Raw genomic sequence first — 21,880 nt, 5'->3', positions numbered from 1 at the left:
TCAACATTTTTCCCTAAGAGTCGGTTCCACCTTTCATTGATTAACTGATCAGTCTTGAAACATACTCTCAGGAAGGAGTCTGGTGGCGGGAACGAACATTAGTTTCGCGGCAACTTTGTATAGGAGCTTCTGAGACCCCATTTTACGAGACTTCCACGACTTGAGTGGATAAGTTTTTCTTGGAACTATAGACTCTGTTGAAAACCTGCAGAGCCGTGATAGATTCGGCGGCTGCTGAAGTATGCCTCGTATTGACTACTAAAACTTCATCGTGTTTTACTACCCGCAACCTTGTTCGATTCTGTCCTGGCTGAATCACAGGGACTGTCACGGCACTTGCATCTACTGATACAAATTCAGCAGAAAGCAAGGCCAAATCCGTCTTTCTTGATATTCTACTCTCAACTTGGATAATATCGTCTGAGGAACTGTACATTTTCTAGAAACGTGCATCAAGCTACGTGGCTATCGTGATGGGTGTGACCTGACCAAGACTTATAAACCTAGAAGGCATTTCATCCAGCCAAGCCTTTCGGAGGTCCTCAGAAACATTTGAGAGTCCATCCCCACTAAATGTAGTTGTTTGAGAACAGGCTATGCAAAGTTACTGATACAGCTATGCAAGCAGCATGCTATATATCAGTATGTACAATTAATTGGATTGAATACGCTATTGTCGAATACGCCCAACACCACCTAGATACAAAACAAACAATTGACAGGTTCAAATTACCCAGTACTTTGAGCAAAAGATAAAATCTATCGTTGAATCCAGAGTTGAGGGTTACGCTAAAAATGGCTCCCCTTTCGTACGGGTGAAGAGTTTTATTCTAGCAAATTATTCTAGCATTTATTCTAACTATTATATGAATCTCCAAGTAAAAACTACATGGAGAGGAGGGGTGAGTACTCAGTGAGGTATTAGATAAAAAAAAAAAACAAGTTTTTTTAACTGAAAGTAAGGAACGACGTTAAAACTTAAAACGAACAGAAATTATTCCGTACATGAAAGGGGCTGTCCCCACCTCAACGCCTCGCTCTTTACGCTAGTTTTTTATTGTTTAAAAAAAAGAGTTGTGACCTTCATAGCAATGTCCCTTCCCCCATGAAAACTTCCTTCATGGAAAGATCTTCCCACATAACCCCTGACCCACCCCTCCCCCCTATACCATAAAAAATACCCCCTGAAAACGTCTGTATACTTCCTAATAACCAATACGATATGTTAACATTGGGTAAATTTTATAAATTTCAACCCTCCCCCCGGGCACTTCGGGGGATTAAGTCATCCTAAAGGACATAGTTATCATATTTTCAACCATGCTGAACAAAATGGCTATCTCAAAATTTTGATCAGGTGACTTTGGGAAAAAATGAGCGTGGGAGGGGGCCTAGTTGCCCTCCATTTTTTTTTCACTAAAAAAAGGGCACTAAAACTTTTAATTTTCATTCCAATGATTTCTCTCACGATATTTTAGGACCACTGGGTCGATACGATCACCCCTGAAAAAAAACAACAAAAAAACACGCATCCGTGATCTTTCTTCAAGCGAAAAATGCAAAATTCCACATTTTTGTAGATAGGAGCTTGAAACCTCTACAGTAGGGTTCTCTGATACTCTGAATATGATGGTGTGATTTAAGGTTCATTAAGGTTCTAGAACTTTTAGGGGGTCTTTCCCCCTTTTTTTGAAAACCAGCCAAATTTTCTCAGGCGCGTAATTTTTGATGGGTAGGACTAAACTTGATGAAAGTTATATATTTGAATTCAGCATTGAAATCTGATTCTTTTGATTTATCTATTGGTATCAAAAACTCGTTTTCTAGAGTTTCGGTTACCATTAAACCGGGTCGCTCCTTACTTACAGTTCGTTACCACGAACTGTTTGATTGCCATTGCCACTAAAACTCAATCAATTTTGGTTTGTGAGTGAGCCTCCGAGAGGAATCATGTTTTTCAAATGGTTTTTCTTCAGTTTTTCCCTTGATTCACTGAGGAAACCTAATAAATATATATTCAAAATTTCCATTTGTACTGGTTTACTTATTGCTCTGTTAGAAAATCTTTTCAACGGTCCGAATTGTTTTGTTTCTGTGTGGCAAAGATACATCTACTTCTCTAGCTCACAGACTACCTAACATAATTCTTGTATAGAATTATGTTAGTATAGAATTATGTTAGTATGGAATATATATGCTTGTATAGAATAAGCGTGCACAACGTTCCTGACCCACATATTTGAGATCATTAATGTCTCTAGCTCAAAGATTATCTTACATAATTCCTGTGTAACTTGTGCAAAACGTGAAGATTTAGAAAAGTTAAGACGTCCCTAACCCACGAATCTCAGACCATCAATGTCTCTAGCTCAAAGACTACCTTACATAACTCTTGTATAATGTGTACACAACGTAAAAATTTTATGACGTTGATATTTATGGAATGTGTGAACGTGACGACGTTCCTGACCCACACATTTTAGACCATCAATGTTTCTAGCTCAAAGATTACTTTACATAGTTCTTGTATAACGTATGCACAATGTACATATTTTACGATGTTAATAGTCATGGAATGTAAGAACGTTACGACGTTCATTACCCAGAAATTTTAGACAATCAATGTCTCTTGCTCAAAAACCAGCTCAAATGATTTTTGTGTAATGGGTGAACAACATGGGGGCATTACAACTTAAATGACTATAGATAGTAGGGACGTCGTGGTATGTCTGACTCACAAATTATAAACCGATGGGAAAGCTTGGAAACCCGATTAGGTGAATCTGGTCTCAAATAAAGTAAAAGATAGAAAATAAATGCTAAATACAGACAATACCTTACTATGTACAGCGATATTAAAATCCCTACCTTCCCTCAGAATCCAAAAAAAAAAAAAAATATTCAATACAATTGTAAATCGTAAATAGTGAAATAAAATAGTAAATAGTAAAATAGTAAACAGTAAAATTTAAAAAAATAGTAAATAGAGAATACATTCCTTACAGCGATATTAAAATCGTCGCTTTTTCTCAGTAAAAAAAGCATAGTAAACAGTAAAACAGAACAGTGAAATAAGTAAATAGTACATAAGATAAAATTTTTTAGTAAATCAAAAAATATTTCTTACCCTACTATGTACAGCAATATTGAAATCGTCACTTTCACTCAGTATCAACAGATTGATAAGTATCATATAAACATGTCGTGAACCGCAAGAAGGAACTCCATATAAAACTTTTAGATGTGGTAAAACCTATAAAAAAAAGAAAAAAAAATCATCAAATTGTATAGGTGGTCAGCGTCCATAACACATAGCTAATAATGCAAGGTTACACAAAATGAAGCTAAAGTCAGTCTTTCTCAAAAGTACTTTTACATCCAGAGCCAGTTCGCGCAAAGGAGCATACGTTTTAATTTATTTTTTTATGCCTAAGCCCAAAAGATAAGGGAGCATTCCTATCTATAGGTATCGCACACATTCAACACGTTTCGTTAAAAGGTGACAAACTTTATGCGTAGTTTGACAAGTATACCCTTTTTTCTCACGGCTGGGGGATTGAATTGAAGCTGTCAAAATTTTTCTTCGGCGGGGGGGGGCCTAATGGGACTTATAATTTAATTTTTGGTATAAGGGACCAACAAATTTTTCCGTGATCCTCACAAAACGGTATACGCTACGAGTTTTCTTTCTTTTTTAAGCCCGTTGTCCCACATAATCATTGTCTAGTCGTAATTTAAAAGCCAAAACTAACAAGTGCATCGAACCTGTTTAAGCGGACACAAAGGTAAGGACATGTACAATTTAGCAATAATAATTTATCCTAAGATCATATCAAGTATATCAGATCAAGTATATCTAAACATTTTTTGAATAATTTCTCTTTTTCTTACGAGACAATTTGCATGATGGAACACCACTGTTAGGATTAGTTTCTTGGGGCTTTACACCAAACTTGAGAAAGTTACTAAATACTAGTCAAATATCATAATCATAATTCCAATCCCCCCTCTGTTCAGAATGGAGCACCCCGATGACTCCTTCTTTTGTCAGCTATGATCAACAGACTCGCTAAGGAATCTCCCGACCGATGGAAATTTTTTGATTATCTTACGGTCGTTGGTCCTGCTATAGAAATTCATTGAGTAACAAGACAAGAGAGTAAGCCATTCTAAATCCACGATAATCACTGTGTTTTAGTTCAGATACTTGTCACTGAATCCAACGATGGCTTGTTCCTGGTGAAATTGGTTGCATCCTTCTTATCAACTAGAACACATGTCGTAAAATCTAAGACACTCATCCAATCCTCTCCCTGTCTACAACGGAGTACCCCAAGGTGCTCTCCTAGGTCCTCTCCTTTTCTCAGTTATCATTAACAGCAGATGGAAGGTTGTCGATGATCTAACGGTCACTGAGGTCTGCTATAGAAACTTAATTAGCAGCAAAATGAGCATCTTAGACTACACTGCACATGATGCCTCGGACTTAGACATGAAATTAAACCTTTGTAAGACTACGATAATGCCAATATGTTTCCTTAAATCCCCATCCCTTTCTTACCCTATCCCTCCTGAAATTTCTGCGTCCTCCTTGAAATTGCATAGCATCATAATTTCTAAGAATTAATGTGGGATATTCTTTTTGAAAATATCGTCCACAAAACTAATTGATTTCCCTCTCTCTGAAGTTGGTAAATAAACTGAACAATCTTTCTCATTCTTTAAGGATTTATACTTCCTTAGCCCCTCCCCCCCCCTCATCTTGCGTATAATTTCCCAGTTTGGCAAAGTGGGGCTTTGATGATTCAGATAAAATTTAATAAATACAAAAAAGAGCCTTGCGAATAATCTTAAAAGAAGGTAAAGTTCCTTCTCTCTTCTCCTGAAAAAGGTTAGATTTGGGTGAGTACAGGAGAGTTACGTTGTGCCTCCCTTTTCCAAAAAATGCAATGACAAACTTTCGTACAAATTCCACTCACCTCAGGCTGTTTCTCAGCCCGTTCCTATCTTGTCTCTCATTCACTGCTTTACCTCTAGGTATGAGAAAACGTTACCCCTAAATTACCGAAAAAACTAACCCAAGCATCACGATAGTTTCTCTCGTTTAATTAATTGTACGTACAAGTGTTGCTTGTGTTGTGTATGGTCGCTCATTTTCCTTCCTTTTTACGTTGTCAGTGAACCTTTTTTTTTTAATTAAACAAATTTTGACTAGCTTCATTGGTTTCTAATGTTTTGACATGTTATGACCCATACTAATTTTATTTCTTTGACCAATCTGATTATTTTTTATCTTCATTTATATTTAATGTTCAAAATTACGAAATTACGTTTGACAAAATACCGATTTTATTATCCTACTGCAGCATACAATTAATGGCAATTAACAAGGTGCAATTCAGTAAAGGCTACAATTAAATACGAAACGTTTATATTCAGACTGATGGTCAGTTTTAATTTTTTTTTTTTTAATGTAAAAAACGTAGACAATGTAGGTCATTTCATTTCAAAAGTATTTCGTTAAATGCTTACCGCTATTTCGTAAATACTGCAAATTTATTAGGGCTCTATAGCGTCAAAAACATAACACACCATTTTACATCTGATTTAGTAAATCATATTTGAAACGAAACTTAAAAAAAAAACTCCAATAATAGCACCAGAACTAGAGGCAAAATAAGTTACTTACAGGTTCAATATTTTGCTATGGGGAGGGGGTTCAGGATCCAACAATTTTCCAAGGGAGAAAGCGAAAGAAGCCCAAAAGTCCGCCCGTTTTGGGAAATTTGTTCTGTTTTCGGTGCAGATTTTTGCGATCCTCAGGAGGGGAACATATCACCACTGGACCTTCCTCAAATCCTGCCCCTAGTTAGCTCAATTGAGAGGTGATAGAGAGGGAGGCCGGAGCAATTTTAATTGGTAAACCATTTGATTTGTGGAGGATGGGTGGCATGTTAAACCAGAAAAGAGGGAGCACCAAAAAAATTCCCGTTGCTCCTTCAGAGAAAAGTCTAAACTGAAATTTTAGAAAAGAATAAAACTTCACTCACCAAACTTTCTATATTCTCTTGCACAAGGATGAATTGTCGAAACGCGTCATGTTCGTGCAAAAGTGTATACAACACTAAAGATACTCGCTCATCTTCTAAGTGCTCACATAAAGCAGAAAGCAAATTTGAGTAGCTCATTTTAAACGATGCCGAAGTGTGCATTGGAGATATTTCTGACTCATCTGAAAAAGCTTAATCTCTAAACTAACAATCATTTATAACATCAGAGTAAATATTTCTTTCTTATTTAACTACGGTTCACAAGAAGCAAAAAAGTGCTTAGCCCTTGAGGAATACAGAGACAAAACACGTCCCTTGTAAATTTATGTGTCCTTACTCTTGGAAAACTCTTGAAACTTGTGAGTTAGCGTATAGCATCAGTATTTATATTTACAGACCTAAGATATTATCTATTTTATATAATGGGTATGAATTTTTTAATTACGTCAAATCTTGTAATACCTAGAAACCACCGTGCCAAGCCTCATGTGATATTTGAATTGGCAATGTTACCCTGAAAATTTTGAAGTCTTAAAGTGTAATGCAGAATAATGGAAAAAAACAACAACGAAAGAACCACGTCAAGAGGACAAGAGCATCGATTGCGAGCCAAGAAAGCACAGATGAGGCAGAGAGAGTGCACTGTCAGCTTGCAAAGAAATTCACTGTTCTCTGACATAATGATAGACAAATCTATAATGAGGGAAAACATAAAAAAGAAACCTCGAAAATTAAATAAATACGAATATTGAAAATACTTCCCTTGCACCGTGTGGGATTGAACCTGACTACATACAATTGTTAGATAAGGTTACTTCCACTACACCAGCACACGGCTTATTATTAATAATGTTTCAGAAGTTCTTGTTAAGCGGAAAAATCATATCTTTAATCACTTCATGTTGTCCTGTTCAAAGCTTCATTTATGTGCATGAATAGCTAACATACGCCATTGTTGTCAAAATAGTTTATAGCTAGAACGTTTTTTTTAATAGTTTGTTTTATAAGGAGTTTTATTGGAATTTCAATTGTAATTAGCCTAGATAAATATATGTACGAAACATTTACAGAAATCTAACTTTTAAAAAAAAACATTCAGAAAAGTAGCTTTACAGAAAAGAAACCAAGACGAGAGAAACTCCTACAAATAGGAGTTAGGGTACTAAATGCCTCCTCCCCACCTGTTACCGTTCTAAAGACCTTTTCGTTATTTGGGCTTTATTCCTTGGCTGCCTAACATGATTCTCGGTGACAAACTAAACCGATACTTTACATGCTACTTGCCCTTTTTAAGGGATAAGGAAAGATTAGTAGGCTACTCGGGCTCTAGACCCGGGATCTCCCCAAAATGCTAAGATAAAACGACTGATCTTGCAAAGACCACCAGTAGCACTAGGCCTGGCTAACCAAAGTGGATGGGTGAACGGTAACACCTTCCTTGAACCTGTTACCATTTTGTGAAATATGCAAAATCATACGAAACAAGCCCTATTCTTCTACTTCTTGATCTTCACGAGAGCCATTTGGACCTACAGGTTATTAGCTATTGCAAGGAAAATTCCATACCGCTCTTGACGTTCCCTCCTCATTGCTCCCGCAGGCTAAAACCCTTGGATGTAGCAGTACTAGGCACTTTCAAGTCTGAACTTAGAAAGAAATTTAATGAATAACTGGAGACCAATCCTGAGCAGCGAATTTCAATAGTTGAAGCGGCAGCGCTTGTTTCACAGGCTTTCCTGAAAATATTTAGCCCGGTGAACAGTGCATCTGTTTTTCGTGCAACAGGAATTCCCCCTTTTTGAAAAAGCGGTATTTTTCTACATAAAGATTTCTTACCCCCTGAGAACTCAAGTTTCTTGGCTTAATCCGAGGCCCCTCGGACGGAAAAAAGGCCTGTAGTCACTCCTGAGCATGTTCGATCTTTCCCCTGTGTGTCTGCTGTTACGTTTTTGGGGCGACAAGACCGCAATAGGGGTCGTACCCGAATAATTACTGACATACTCGAAAAAGAGGAAATAGAGCAAGCGAGAAAACCAAGACCAAAGAACACTACGAAAAACAAGCGTGGGCAGTCAGCAAAACTTCTTAAAAGCAGTAATAGCGCATTTCTGGATCTCAACGACGTTTCGAGTGATGACTCACTTTACAGCGGAGACCTGGAAGACATCGAGCCCTTCGATCTCGATCCAATCGCTACGAATGATTTTATTCTTGTGAAATTTGTGCTTGACAAGCTTAATGCAGAGATTTTTACGTCGTTCAAACTGAAAGTGTGAATAAAGGTGATTAAAACTTCCTCACCCACAAATCACGGGAGGGGCGGAAGGAGCCAGCTGAGGATTAGTCTTTGACTACAATCTCAGCTCGTACAGAGCGTGGTGAATTGGGTATCATTTTCATTCTTTTATTGTCATTTATAGCTGAAGCCCTGTTCTTTACTTTCAAGACTTTTATACATGTTCGAAAAAAAAATTCCAGTGTTTAGCATGGTGTCCGAACCAATACTAGGACCGTACAATCTAATCCTATGGACAGGGACTCTTTCGGACAATTAAAAAAAATTAAAAACTAAAAACTAATTTTTCCCTTTTTGGAAGAAAAATTTAAAAACATTTCAGAGGTTGTCTTAACAAAAAAACTACAGAAAAACAATGGTTTAGAAGGTAAACCGTTTCATAAAAACGCGTCTGGGTCAATCCCGACCTCCCCTTTTTTTTAAATGAAAGTTCAATCTCATTCTCTAATCTAGTGTATTAAGACCTTTTGAAGCCACTTCACATCCATCGAAAGCTGATCTCATTTAAACAATTTAAACTACCTTCAAACTAAAAATTTAGTTCTGGTCTTTATTCTTTGAGATCTGTACATTTAGGAGAATAAAGCGTCAAAAGTTAATCACGGAATAAGAGCAAAATGTCACCCACAGATCAGATTTTGGACTGAAAATTGTTTTTAATTTCCAAATACTTAAAAAATAGTCAGTGAACAAGTTTTAAATATCACCCCATCGTGCATTCGAGTTTTATGCGCTTTTTTTAGCTATGGGGTTTGGTTTCAACTATAAAAATTAGAAGCGTTATTCCTATTAACTCAGCCTTTTCAAATGGGCCTCAGTGGCACGGCGAAAATTCGCGTATTACATAGTACTTCAGCGCTTTTACTACAGATGGAGAATGTGGGGACGGTGATTATCTCATCTAGTTTATGCCATGAATATTTTATTGTTTATATATTTGTACGACTCCGTGCTTTCACACTTAATCGTTTTATATGGTTGTTCCTTTTTCAACGTATTTAATATTAATTAACCAGTTTTAAAGAGGTTTGTAATGCGTCTTTTGATCAACAATACAAGTAGCAAAAAATATTCGCCTCCAATTTATGAGATTCGAGTGTCTCAAACTAAGATTCATTTTTTTAAACGTGTCAAGAATGACGCATTTTTATTAAAAAAAATGACAGATTTTTGGATACTCCGGGAGACATTTGTGGACCGAACAGTTGGCAACCTTGCAGCGATACTGCCCCTTTAAAGTAACAAAAGAGATCGTGCCACATCAAAGTAGCATTTTCTGCCACGAAGCATCAATTTTTGCCCAAAGAAGATCAAAATTCCAAGAATTGCAAATTTTAAGATAGCCAATCAAATTTGCATAGTCTGAAATCCTAAACAAGAAGTTTTCAGCCCCACCTCCCAATTTGTAAAAACGGCTCTAGAGTAGTCGGGTCAATTCATGCAGCAAAAGTGAATGTCGAAGCGAGTTTTATCTTTATTCATAAATTGTTAGCTGGTAATGTCACGAGAGCTGCTGTGACTGCTAAGGTTGTTGAACTATCATCGGCAGCTAAATAACTTTCTTAAGTAGCAAAAGAGATCGCGTCACAGCAGTACGTAGTTTTCTGCCATGTTGTGCTACAAGAGACCAACTTGCCCCAAGAGGAGTGAAATTTTACGAATGCCAATTAGAAGATAGCCGATCAATTTTTAACAATCTAAAGCCGTCAATTCCAGGTCTTGGACCTTCTGAAACAGTTCGTGGTAACAAACTGTAAGTAAGATACGAGAAATATTTTTAAAGAGCCTTTAGACTTTAGCGTAAAGAGGAAGCGTTGAGAAAGGCGTAGTCATCCTCATATACGGAATTATTTCCGTTTGTTTTGAGTTTTAATGTGTGCTCTTTACTTTTGGTTGAAAAAAAAACTTGTTTCTAATATTCTATTTAATCATCTTCAGAAACAAAGAGGATTTCTGTTTGTATGATTAGCATGCATCTATCTCATTATTTATTTATGCTGATTTGTGGTAGTTTCACGCTTGGTAGATTATTTGATTTTATTTTTGCTCATTTTTTCTTCAATGAAGTTCTTTACTTTTCTTTGAAAAACTTATTTTGTGGAACAAGTTTTTTTTTAATTAATAACATGTAAGAGTCTAAATGCAAAAGCTATGCAGTTGTTCTTCATGTATGTTATGAGACAAAATTACTGCTAATTGGGACATATGGTGAAGTATATCCTTTAAGTATTTAATGTAATTTTCATATTGATTCCTGATATCACTCGACCACCAACTTCCCTCACCCCATTTTGTAGTTCAGAAGACCCGGTATATAAAAAATTGGTTCCATCCGGGATAGACCTTCTGCGTGTAAAGCAGACGTGATAACCACTACACTATGAAACCTTATTCGAGAATTTTATTTATATAATATATCACGTATATTTAGATCTAGTCTCTTTTCTTCACAGTTCATAGACAGTAAGTTTATCGCAGATAATTTCTGGTCTTCGGTCTCGGTGCGAACAAAAAGCTCCTCCCACTTGTTTCTGCCTTAGCGGATTATTCTGTTATAGTCAATCACTGAGAAATGGTTACCAAGTGCATTATTCGTAATTGCGAAAGCAGAAAAAAACTTGGTGAGCCAGCCAAGTGGTTTGCAAGCGTCCCATCTCACAGGTATGAATTAATTTATATACAAATTATGACTTAATCTATTATTTACGTGGACTCAACTGATCGGCCTATGTAGGATTTTATAAAAAAGGGGGCGGGGGGTTGATGAAATTTGTGAAAATAAGGAATTTTTACTTCTTCTAATAACTGGTGGGGTAGGTGTGATGGTTTCAGGGGCGGATCCAGGATTTTTTAGGGGGGGGGCGCAAAAGAGGTTGATCCGACAAACTTACGTGAGGAGCAAGTTTAATTAATACAAACTTGCGTTAATTAGGTAAATTACGCTACTTTAGACTACTTTACGGGGGTAAATCTCGCCCCCCTCTCTAGATCCGAAACTAGATAGTTTATAAATTTTTTTTCACGTCGTGTTATTTATTTTATCAGATTGTAGTTCCTTTGATATTTGAAAAAGCTAGTTGTTTTTTTTTGCGGATAGCCGAGATAAAACTAGTTTTGTTTTCAATCAATGTTTTCATATGAAATGGGCAGACCTTTCCTGAACTTTAAACAATAAACACCTCTGTTTGAAAATCTTTGCACTTTCTGAATTTAGATAGTGATAAGGGTTCCTGATTGAGAACAATTTTAGGACTTGAGTTCTAATTATTGGTTGTTGTGGTAAAAGTTGCCACAATAGCCCTATCCAAGGAAATACCAAACGTCTGTTAAGAATTGTTTTTCGTAAAATTCTTAGGGAATTTTCAGAAAATTGAAGGACATCACACATTTTAGTGGCAGATCCAAAATTTTACGGGGCTTTACGCTAGAAAAGCTCCTATTATAGAATATTCTTTCAGTTTGTTTACCAGAAAATAAATAAAATTCATTTCTTACTGCTGAGTCTGTATAATCTTAGACCTTTTACGGCACAATTTTCAAAATATTTTTAAGACTTTTTTTCTATCGGGGAACTATAAGAAATAATACATTTTTAACTATACATTTCAAAGATTTCAGCCGCTAAATTTAACGTTTGATTTTCCAGGGCAACAGAATGGCTAACATGTGTGGCCGGGAGGATATTTTGAGAAAACCTACTTATACAAAGAAATATGCCAATGTATGCAACTGCCAATTTGGCCCGCCAGACCTTGTTTGTGAGGAAGAGGGTCTTCAGAGCAGACGTCGGAAATTTAAATTCAATACTATGCCATCTCTCCTCTTACCCAGTAATCCAGAGACTATCGAAGGTCAGAGGCTGTTTTTTGCAAGTGACTGTGTTGTGAGGAAGAAGTTTAAGACAATAAAAGAATGTTTCAAAGTAACCTTAATTGATACTATGGTTGTAATTCCGAAAAGTCACAATCTGAATGAAGTTAATTTTACTTTCGTCCCTGTCTTAGAAACCATTAACGAAGAAGAAAATGTGTCCCATTCTTCAGAGATAACTGATTCTTCTAAGCAAAATAGTTGTTTGCCGACGCTTTCTAGCTGTTCCTTCGTCGCAACTCGTAATTTTAATCCAGAAGTTTCCCCGAAGGACCAAACCGGGCACGCCATTCTTCAGGACTGGGTAGAGCTCACGAAATCAGTGATGACCTTGCTAGACCGGGAAGAAAGAGGTTTTTTCGTAACGGCAAGAGAAACGCTCTTGCGTCATATAACCAGTTTGATGCAACTCACTCCTAGGAAACGTAGAGTCCCCACAATATGAAAATAAAGATATCCGTGAAAAATCCGTCTTGACAACGCCAAAAAAGAGAAGACCCCGTGACGAACAAAACTCCCCCTTACCTAAAAAAGTCAAAAGGTTGTCTGACGAGCTGCCTCAGAACTCAACAGGTGGAAAATTAGGGATGGGGGAGAGGGTAGAAATGGAGGGCACGGAGCAGTTTCCAAGCTCAAAAAAGAAAATGATACTAAGTCACTAAGTACTAAGTTTTAAAATTTACTTAAAATAAAACTTTTAAAACTGAAATATCAAAGCAAAGCACCAAACATCATAATCAATTGTCATCGCTTTATGGCATAGTTCAAATAAAACTTATTTTTTACTTGATTATCATCGTAAATTTATTCCTTGTCTTTCTTTCCATTCTTAAACCAATGATATATTTACCTTTTGCATTATTACAGCCCAATATATATACATTCATATAAATTTATATGCAGTGTTACCGCCATACCAATTATTCTCCTTTCCTTTTTTATTCTTTAATAATAATTTCTGGTCGTTTTGAGTTTGAATTATTGTAGGCTTCTATTTCTACTGATCTTAAGTTTAATATGGCCTTTACTATTCTTTAAAAAAAACTTTCTTTTTCGTAAAGTTTTCGTAGTATATATATATATATATATATATATATATATATATATATATATATATATATATATATATATATATATATATATATATATATATATATATATATATATATATATATATATATATATATATATATATATATATATATATATATATATATATATATATATATATATATATATATATTTATATTGGCGCGTACAAACAACTCCTCTCATTTGATCTGCCATTAGCGGTCCAATTACCCTGGAACACGTATTTTGGCAGAAACTTTCTCAAAATGCCTTTGAAACCAACTTGAGACTTCGAAACCTATTTTTAATTCCTAAAAACATCTAATAATAACATTACACTACTAACTACCAATTTTCATGTATGTATTGGAATAAATTAATTTAAAATTAGTTTCTTCAAAATTAGTGTTCCAACGTTGAAGCCAAGTTTCGCGTCCAAGAGAAATCTGACTTGTCTACCCGCGAAAAGATCTGATAACGCCTATGTTTCTATCTGCAAAAACGTTCTCCGGAGCACTCGCACCCCTGTCCGGGTTTTTATAATGGGAAAGATAGAGAATGATCATACTGCTAATTATATAAACTGTGCTTTTCTTCCATTTTATGATCAAAGGTGTATTTTTCAATGAAAATTCCCGGTATAAGTCTAGAGTTCGGGTTGTTGAAAGAAAGTGTGCTAAGAAAATAATTCTAGGTACTTCCTTGCTAGCTAGCAGGGGCGTCGTTTGGAGGTGGCAAGGGGGCAGTTGCCCCCCCCAATAATAAGGGTAAAAAAAATATTATACATCCCATGCCCTTTGACTATCCAGATATGGACCCCTCTCCCCCCCCCAATAGAAATTCTGGAGATTCGCCCCTGCTAGCTAGTACATAGCCTACTCGAGAATTCGAATCGCGAAGATAAGACAACAACCGGTTGTTACGGTCTTTATACAAGACAATTAGCTTCGGCTCGGTGGAAAACTACATTGTAGCTATATTTTAATTAAATATTTGGTACTGGTTAATTATGTGGACACTGCTAAAGAAGTCAAGTTTCGTTAATGCTAATGGAATAAAATAAAATAGGATGAATATATATAATTGTTTATAAACAAATTTGGGCTATATATTTGCACATTGGGGGTGGGAGTAGGGGGTAGAGGATACCATATATTAAATATGTATCCTACCCTAACCTAACAGTTTAAATATCGTAAAAGCAATGAAAACTTCGCTTTGCATTCCATTTCTCTATAGCGGTCTCTTGCATATAACCCGTCTGGCGGGTTTCGTCTCTCGTTAGTATATAGCAGTGTTCACATAATGCACCAGTACCAAATATTTAGTTGGTATTTCGGTTTCAATAGTTCTTTGTTGTAGTTTCCATAATTTCGTTACTAAACTATTATATTTTCATCATATTTTGGTATATTTCATTATAAGAAACCTAACTTCAATTCTAGAGTGTTCTGGCGGATCCAGGGGAGGCCGGGGACTCCCCCCCCACCAAGATCTTTTACGGCGCCCTCTTATCCTGTTTTTTCTTCTTTTTTTTTTGAATAAACTTGTCAATTTGGTCAACTATTGGCACCTTTGTCAAATCGGGCCGCCAAAATTTCGCTAATTGGTGCCCTTGTCACATTGGACCTCCTCCAAGATTTTGCTCCAGATCCGCGCTGCTTGAGGGTACACTAGCTAACAAGGAAGTACCCAACTCTTACTTCCTAATATGCAGAATAATCGCAGTTAACACATTTTGATTATAATTCCACTATATTTACACACACCACCATAATTTGCAAATACAGAGCCCAAATTATATATTTCCCATACATTTTGCCATGCTTCAATCATTTTTCAGCCCGTCTACCCGTAAATTGAATCCACTGTGACGAAATCAAGAACCGGAAAAACCCACTGGAAATATATAATTTGGGCTATACATTTGCCTTTCTTCCAGTGGTGTAACTTCGTCAAAATCCTGGGGGGGGGGACAAGGTTAGAGCCAATTTTCTCAAATCAAGTGAAAATGACAGTGAAAACTGAAAAATGAGCCATATAGTACCATAAAGGCAAAGATATACTAAAGAAAACTGACCGGTTTTCCTGGATGCTTGAATTATGCAGGTTTATCTTAGTTTGGACATGATTTTTGAAAAAAAAAAATTTAAGCTGGGGAGGGCAAAATGGGGTCTGGAGGCAGTTACCCCTTCCCCATAGCAAGTTACGACCCCAATTTCTTCTCGTATTTTTTATATACTATATTTACCCCCTCGACTTTGTTTTCTTATGCTTACATTAATGTAAATCTTCGCATCCCTTTCAACTGCTGTTCTTATCGTTGCTCCTTCGGAATACTTTAGTTGCCAATAACTTTCTACTGTTAAATCTAAGTCAACATGAAAACTTAGGTCAATTGCTACCCTCATAACTCCCCTAGAAATCCTCAGCATCTCCAATGGAATGCCACCTGAAAGAGAAGAGCGCACCAGTCCCATGGCTCTGATTAACATCATGTGAGGAATCCAGACATGAATAAGCATCACATGGCAGAGTTTTGTCAAATTCAAGAGTATTTATGGTTCAGGACAGACATAATGCTGGGGACTGCATTCTATTATTATGTATCATGCACATATTCAATCCAGCCATGTGAAATTTTACGTTGTATTCAAAAGCTAAATCAAGAATGCTAGCAAGATGTTATTAACAAAAGGGATCCAGTTGCGAATTGTGGCCAAGCCAGAGGAAAAGAAACGAGCTCTTCAAGACAGTTGGCAACCAGAGGCTTCCACTATCTGCCATCAGAAGAGGTAGATGATATGGGCACACCCTGAAATGGTTAAGTGTCCATGTGATTCGGCAGTCTCTCAGAAACCCATCCTCCCCCCCCCCTCCCCGAAGAACAAGCGTCAAGAAAGGGCAATCTTAATCAATTCATGCCACAATAAAGAAAGGCCCAGTGTCCCAATAAAGGTCCAAGAGTACGGGCACTAATGGGATAATTGTGGATGCAAATAACCCGCTCTCGACCCAATGATCGAGATCAGTGGCAAAAAATGGTCTGGCAATTGCTTGAGGTTGCGTAGTTTGAGAAAATATAACAATCTGCAAGGGTTAAAAAAATTAATCATGGTCGGGGGAGGGGAAAATTTTAGGAAGCTAGTAGTGGATAGTGTCTGGGACAAGAGTGGTGCTGTCAAACTGGCACTTTTGGGTTGTGGCCCGCACCAATCAGACGTATCCGTAGGCGACATTGTTGGTCCCTACAAATTTTGAATGTCTTAAAAAGAGTAATTTGAGCAGAGATTGACATACGAATAAATTGGTACTTCTTAATTTCGTTAAAATAATGTCTCTAGCCAGTGTCTGGAGAATTAAAATCAACACCAGTGTCATGTGCTGAATTACACATCAAATCTTTATTTAATGTTCGTTTTTTAACAGAAAGCATCTTGTGTAATTAACAGTAAAAAAAAGACAAAGATCCTTTCGGAAAAGAAGGAAAAACACGAATAATCTTTCGGGAACATCAAAAGCTAACTGAGTCCAACTGACTCAGAAATATTCAATTCCGATTCAGATACGGTATTAGAGAAATACTCAACTTATGATTCAGGAATCTTGTTTATAATATCACATGGTTTTTTCAGATTTATGATTGTCTGGTAGTTACTGACACTTACCGCTTATATAAACTAAGATTTCTTGATCAGAAATTGTTTTCCATATTCTATGTTAGATAGTAATATTTGCGATAAAGGTTATAGTCAAGCAATCTAGCATTTTATTATTTCACACTGAACCGATCTTTTTAAAAATGTGGTTCAATTTTGGACAAGCGACCTCAGCCAGGGCCTGACCGACCTAACACGTTTCGTAGGTGAAGGATGATTTGGCAGATTGCCAAAGATCGTCTTTTTTCGGCCATAAAAGGAAAATCAGGTCGTCCCCAAATGTCGTGCAAAGGGGTGTAAGAAAGGTTTTGAAGGAAATTATAACTTATAGGGACAGTATAAAGAGGGAAGCTTTGAATAGATTGGGATGGAGGAGGAGCGTGTGTACATGTGTTGGTATCAGGCAACTCGACACTGTAGTGAGCTGTCAGAAGTAGTAGAAGCATTAGTTAGCCTGGACAACTTCATTCACTTTTCATCTTCAACTAATTAGTTTACTGTGGACATCTTGACACCGTATTATTTCACCTTTTAATGGGTCGACATTGCCAATTCCCAGGAGGCACTTTCCGATACAGTTTGTCAAATTTGCTTCGACTAATTTTAGTTTTCAGGGAGTTTAAGATTATTTGGCAAAAGATTTTGTGTCAGAGTTGTACATTTGAATAAGTGATTGGTGCTGTGAACTTCTGAAACTTTTTAGACTCACAAATGGTAGCGTCTTAAATTTCAAAAGTAAGTCAAACCGGGTTTATTTAAAGTGCTTCGTTTTAATATTCAAATAAAATATGGTTCCAGATTTATTTAGGAAATATCATACAATTTTAACTGACGTTTTGGAAATAATTGTTGGACGTCAGAATTTATATTCTACACTGTACTAATTAAAAACCATTTAAAAATATTTTAGTTCTTTGAAAATCATTAGCGTAAATTTAATGAGCTCCTATAGGGGGGAAACTCATTTTTCGAAAAGCAGCCTAAAACGGAGTGAACAACTAAATATCTATTAGAGGATAGATTAAGTCAAATTGAGAGGATAGCAATTTGTTTTATGTTGATAACAACGTATATAACAAGAAAAGTAATAAGATCATACTCAAAATACTAATCATGGAAATTATTTATGCTTGAAACCAAGAGGGTAAACGAAAATCTAGAGGCCAAATAAGGCCCTGAAGGAACAAAACAAGGTCTTGAGGGGAAGATTGTCCCCAAGCCCAATGGTAAATTAGGGCCTTAGTTAAGGCAATAGAATCTTGACACACCTTCGGAATCTGAAAATGTAACCATAGCGCTCCTATATGGATTTTCTTCTTCGGACTGATAGCTCAAGACAAGTAATACGAGCAAAGACAGCTCAGCTAGCGGTGATTCTTCAACGATTGGAGTATTTCTATTGAATGTGAGAACGTTCCAAAGACTAGCTGAAAAGAAAGAACCGTAAGCAAAAAGATTCTCTAAATTTCGGCTTATCAAATGCTTTAAAAATTTACTAAAATCAACATCAGGAACCAAATACTGATCACAGAAATAATGGATATTGTCAGCCATAAAGAAGGAGCAGGATTTTCTAGCTCTGTGAGACTTTGACGTCAAAGGACCTGATTGACTCTTAGCCTAGAAAGGCCAAATAATTTCCCTCAAAAGTAGGGGTCAATGAAAAAAAAAAGAAAAAGGGTGTTGGTCATTGATCAACAAATAGTTGTCAGAAGCCAATCCTACTAATTTCAAACTAAAATGCACTTAAATACACTCTTATAATTCAAGAATCTTTTTGCTCACCCAACGATAAAAAAAATAATGTAGGTTAGTTTCTTTTTTTCTCTTTCCAGGTAAGAGAAGCTTTTTCTAGTCTAGCCTTTTTCAAAAAGTTAATTCAAGTTAAAAGTACAAGGTTACTCTTGTAATTACAAGGTTGCTGTACTTCGAAATTTCGAATAAAGCTAGGACGAACTTGGTAGCACTGACGGAAAATTCAGCATGCCCTTGGAACTATCATCAATGTAGTTTGAGGTAATCTGATATGTGGTAACGTATGAAACGCACCTCAAGCTAAAATCCTTCCGCGTATATTTGTTTGGGACCACATATACGGGAGAGGGATCGTGTTTAGTGGATCAGTTACAGAAAATCGTGAAGTAGAAATCCCTAGATTTCAGAAAGATAGCGCCTAGATTTTCCCATCCCTGCTCAAATGCCAAGCACCAAGTGACTACGGTATGATAGCCATTCCTTCCAAGTCAACAATCTAACAATAGCTTCCTTAAAAATCTGTCTTCTTTCACTCGTCCTATCCCCCCCCCCTTAAATTTCAACTATTACTAGGAAACTACCGCATTGGTGGTTATCTAAAAAGGTTTGAATTGGGGTTTCCATATTAATGATTGAGTATGATAACTTTGCTAAATCCTATTTCACGACGTTAAAGTGTCACAGCATCCAGCATTAAACTCCTTAATAAACTCAAATATTCCAAATCTTTGATGTTTGAATGTTTGAGAACTTCCTGACTCTTCATACGCAGTTATTTCAGTAGGCCTGTCCTGTCTGGTATCTTAGCATGTTGAAGGAACTGTCAGATATGACAGAGTTAAAGCTATAAGATCCTTAATAATTATCTTTAACAAAGGAAAGTCAATCTTAGTACCCCTGAGAAAAGGATATGGATTTTCTTACGTTTTGCCAAAACATTCTCCACAATCCTGAACAAATTCCCTTTTCCCAGGTGATTCTTTTTTTCTTAGACCTCACTCTTCAAGTTCTGCCTCAGCGAAAGTCCCCACTTTAACCCCCCCCCCCCCAAATAAAAGCAAAAAAATGTCTACAGAAAACTTCCACTCCGTATCACCAACAATTTAGATGAGAGATTTCTTTTCTCCCCACATTGTACCTTTTTTTCATAAGTCGATCACCCATTACTTCTTGCGTGATGTATATATTTTATTATGTTTAACTTTAACATCTTGTTTATTCAAACATTTCGATACAGTGCTATTAATGTCCTGAATTAAAAAATTGCTTATTGTTGACACATAAAGCGATTTTGGGTATCTCAGAGCTTCTGATAGTCTTTTTGAAACAGAAGACCTGGATGGGTCGGATCACTCACTTCTTATCTCATTAAAGAGGTTTTCAGGTTTAGTGAATGTCAGGTCCCATTAAAAACCTGATGTAAATCGGAAATTTCTGTAAACCTCTATTTCTCAGAACAACTAAAATTGCATTTATGCATCATTTACCGTGTCCACACGTCGTATTATAAGTGCAGACGAAAGGGACTGCCCCATGGGAAGAAAAATTTTGACCAGAAATCTCTTTTTGCTTAATAATTTCCTACCCCTATACGTTATATCTGGTCTAATCTCTGAAAAATCTTTTTTGGACTAAAATTACTAGGCACGCAAAACTAAAAATATATTTCATTTTATTTCTAGTTCTAAATTTTCACATAAAGTTTTATATTTCCCCTGCAAACTCTAATTTCTGGATATGTTCTAGTTAAGCGTAATCAAATTAAATGAAGCTAAACTAGAATGAAAAGCACAGAAATAGACAAAAAAAATGGAAGGAGTAGAATATCCAAACTTTCACGTTCAAAAAAAACTAGAGACAAATAAAAGTGAATTGCAATACTGTGAATATTTTGAAATTTGTTGTTTAAAATGAATACATCCTCCCAACATGTCCTGGAAAAACGCCAAGGATAGACAGAAAGGCTAAAAAACAAAAGGTTAAAAAAAATTAATTCAAATTAAAAAAAATAGTAAAGAAATGCAGATAAAGAAGGCAAGTAGAGAGAAGGAAAAATAAAACAAAGAATTAACACGCTGTTAAAGAAAAAATAGAGTCTGACGAGTAAGTATGTGGCACCAAACACTCGACAACATAAATTATCTTATTAATGTTTTTTTGCAATAAGAGGGAGCAAAAAGATGATTGTAAGGCAGAGAATCAAGTGACAGCTTCTATCAAATGTTACATAATTAGAAGCTGCATAAACACAGCTATTATAGTTCTATTAAACAAAATCCTCAAAAAAATCAAAATCGAAAGGATCTTCGTAGCTTATACCATAGTTTGTTTTCCAGTCATTCTTTTTTTTCCTTTCGGGTACTGCCCTTTTGTTTCGTAAAAAGCACTGTAATACCTCATCAGTGGCATATTTCAGATACTGTAAATTTTTGCTTCGTTTACCACGATGGTACCGAAACAGTAATTTAGTGAATAGTTTCGACCTTATTGATGTACCATCTCAAATAAATGGTCTTATTGAAGCTTTATGTGTGAGAACTTTCAATTGTATTTCAGATTATGACCCCCTTTTCTTTTTTTTTCTTTCCTGAAGTTGGTTACTCGAATTTTTTGCTTATGGTATTTAATATTACTTTTGTGTTGTTTTTTTTTCCTTTTCTTTTCATTTCTTTGTACTTATAGTATTTGCTTTTTTGCTTAGAATATATTAAATCATTTTCGTCTTGTTTTTTCTTTCCTTTTCACTTCTTTGTCCCTGCACTCCACATTGTTGTTTTGCTTTTTGTGGGTAATAAATTATACATACTCTGAATGTAAAAAATTTTATGGGGGCTGTCATTTGAGGTTTAGACGTAAGCTTACTACAGAAAAATAAAAAAAAACGCACATTCTGAGTATATATCATTTTACTGTAGTTTTGAAGTTAGCTCACTGAAGGAGGATAAAAATAACACGCGAACTCCAAATATGCAGCATTTATGGGGACTACCAAGTGAAGTTTTAAGTCGGCCCACTGAATGAGGACAAAAAAATATCCGCAGACTTCCCATATAAAGCATTTTAACTTACTCCACTTAAAACTTCAGAGGTACCACACTAAAAGGAGGATATATGCCATGCTATTATGTCACTCACTTATGCAGGAGAACAATATAATATTTAAAACTGTGGAGTGTTTA

The 21,880-nt window shown here is 36.1% G+C and overlaps 1 protein-coding gene across 2 annotated transcripts in view; it reads right to left on the bottom strand.

Annotated features, from left to right (window-relative positions):
* The window catches only part of LOC148943634 (dymeclin), a 113,029-nt gene that overhangs the window by 48,086 nt on the left and 43,063 nt on the right, over window positions 1–21,880 (bottom strand). For both annotated transcript variants that reach the window (XM_089100873.1, XM_089100874.1), the window contains 3 exons: window positions 18,215–18,373; window positions 6,051–6,232; window positions 3,128–3,253 (listed from right to left, as the gene is read on the bottom strand). In XM_089100873.1, the coding sequence (XP_088956999.1) occupies window positions 3,128–3,253; window positions 6,051–6,232; window positions 18,215–18,373 (467 nt within the window). The remainder of the gene's footprint in view (window positions 1–3,127; window positions 3,254–6,050; window positions 6,233–18,214; window positions 18,374–21,880) is intronic.

The sequence above is a fragment of the Artemia sp. Qi Xiang Cuo genome, chromosome 15 (genome assembly GCF_049724085.1).
Source record: "Artemia sp. Qi Xiang Cuo chromosome 15, ASM4972408v1, whole genome shotgun sequence".
NCBI classification, from domain to species: Eukaryota; Metazoa; Arthropoda; class Branchiopoda; order Anostraca; family Artemiidae; genus Artemia; species Artemia sp. Qi Xiang Cuo.
Note: the sequence above shows the minus strand (reverse complement) of the source record. Positions and strands in the feature narration are given on the sequence as shown.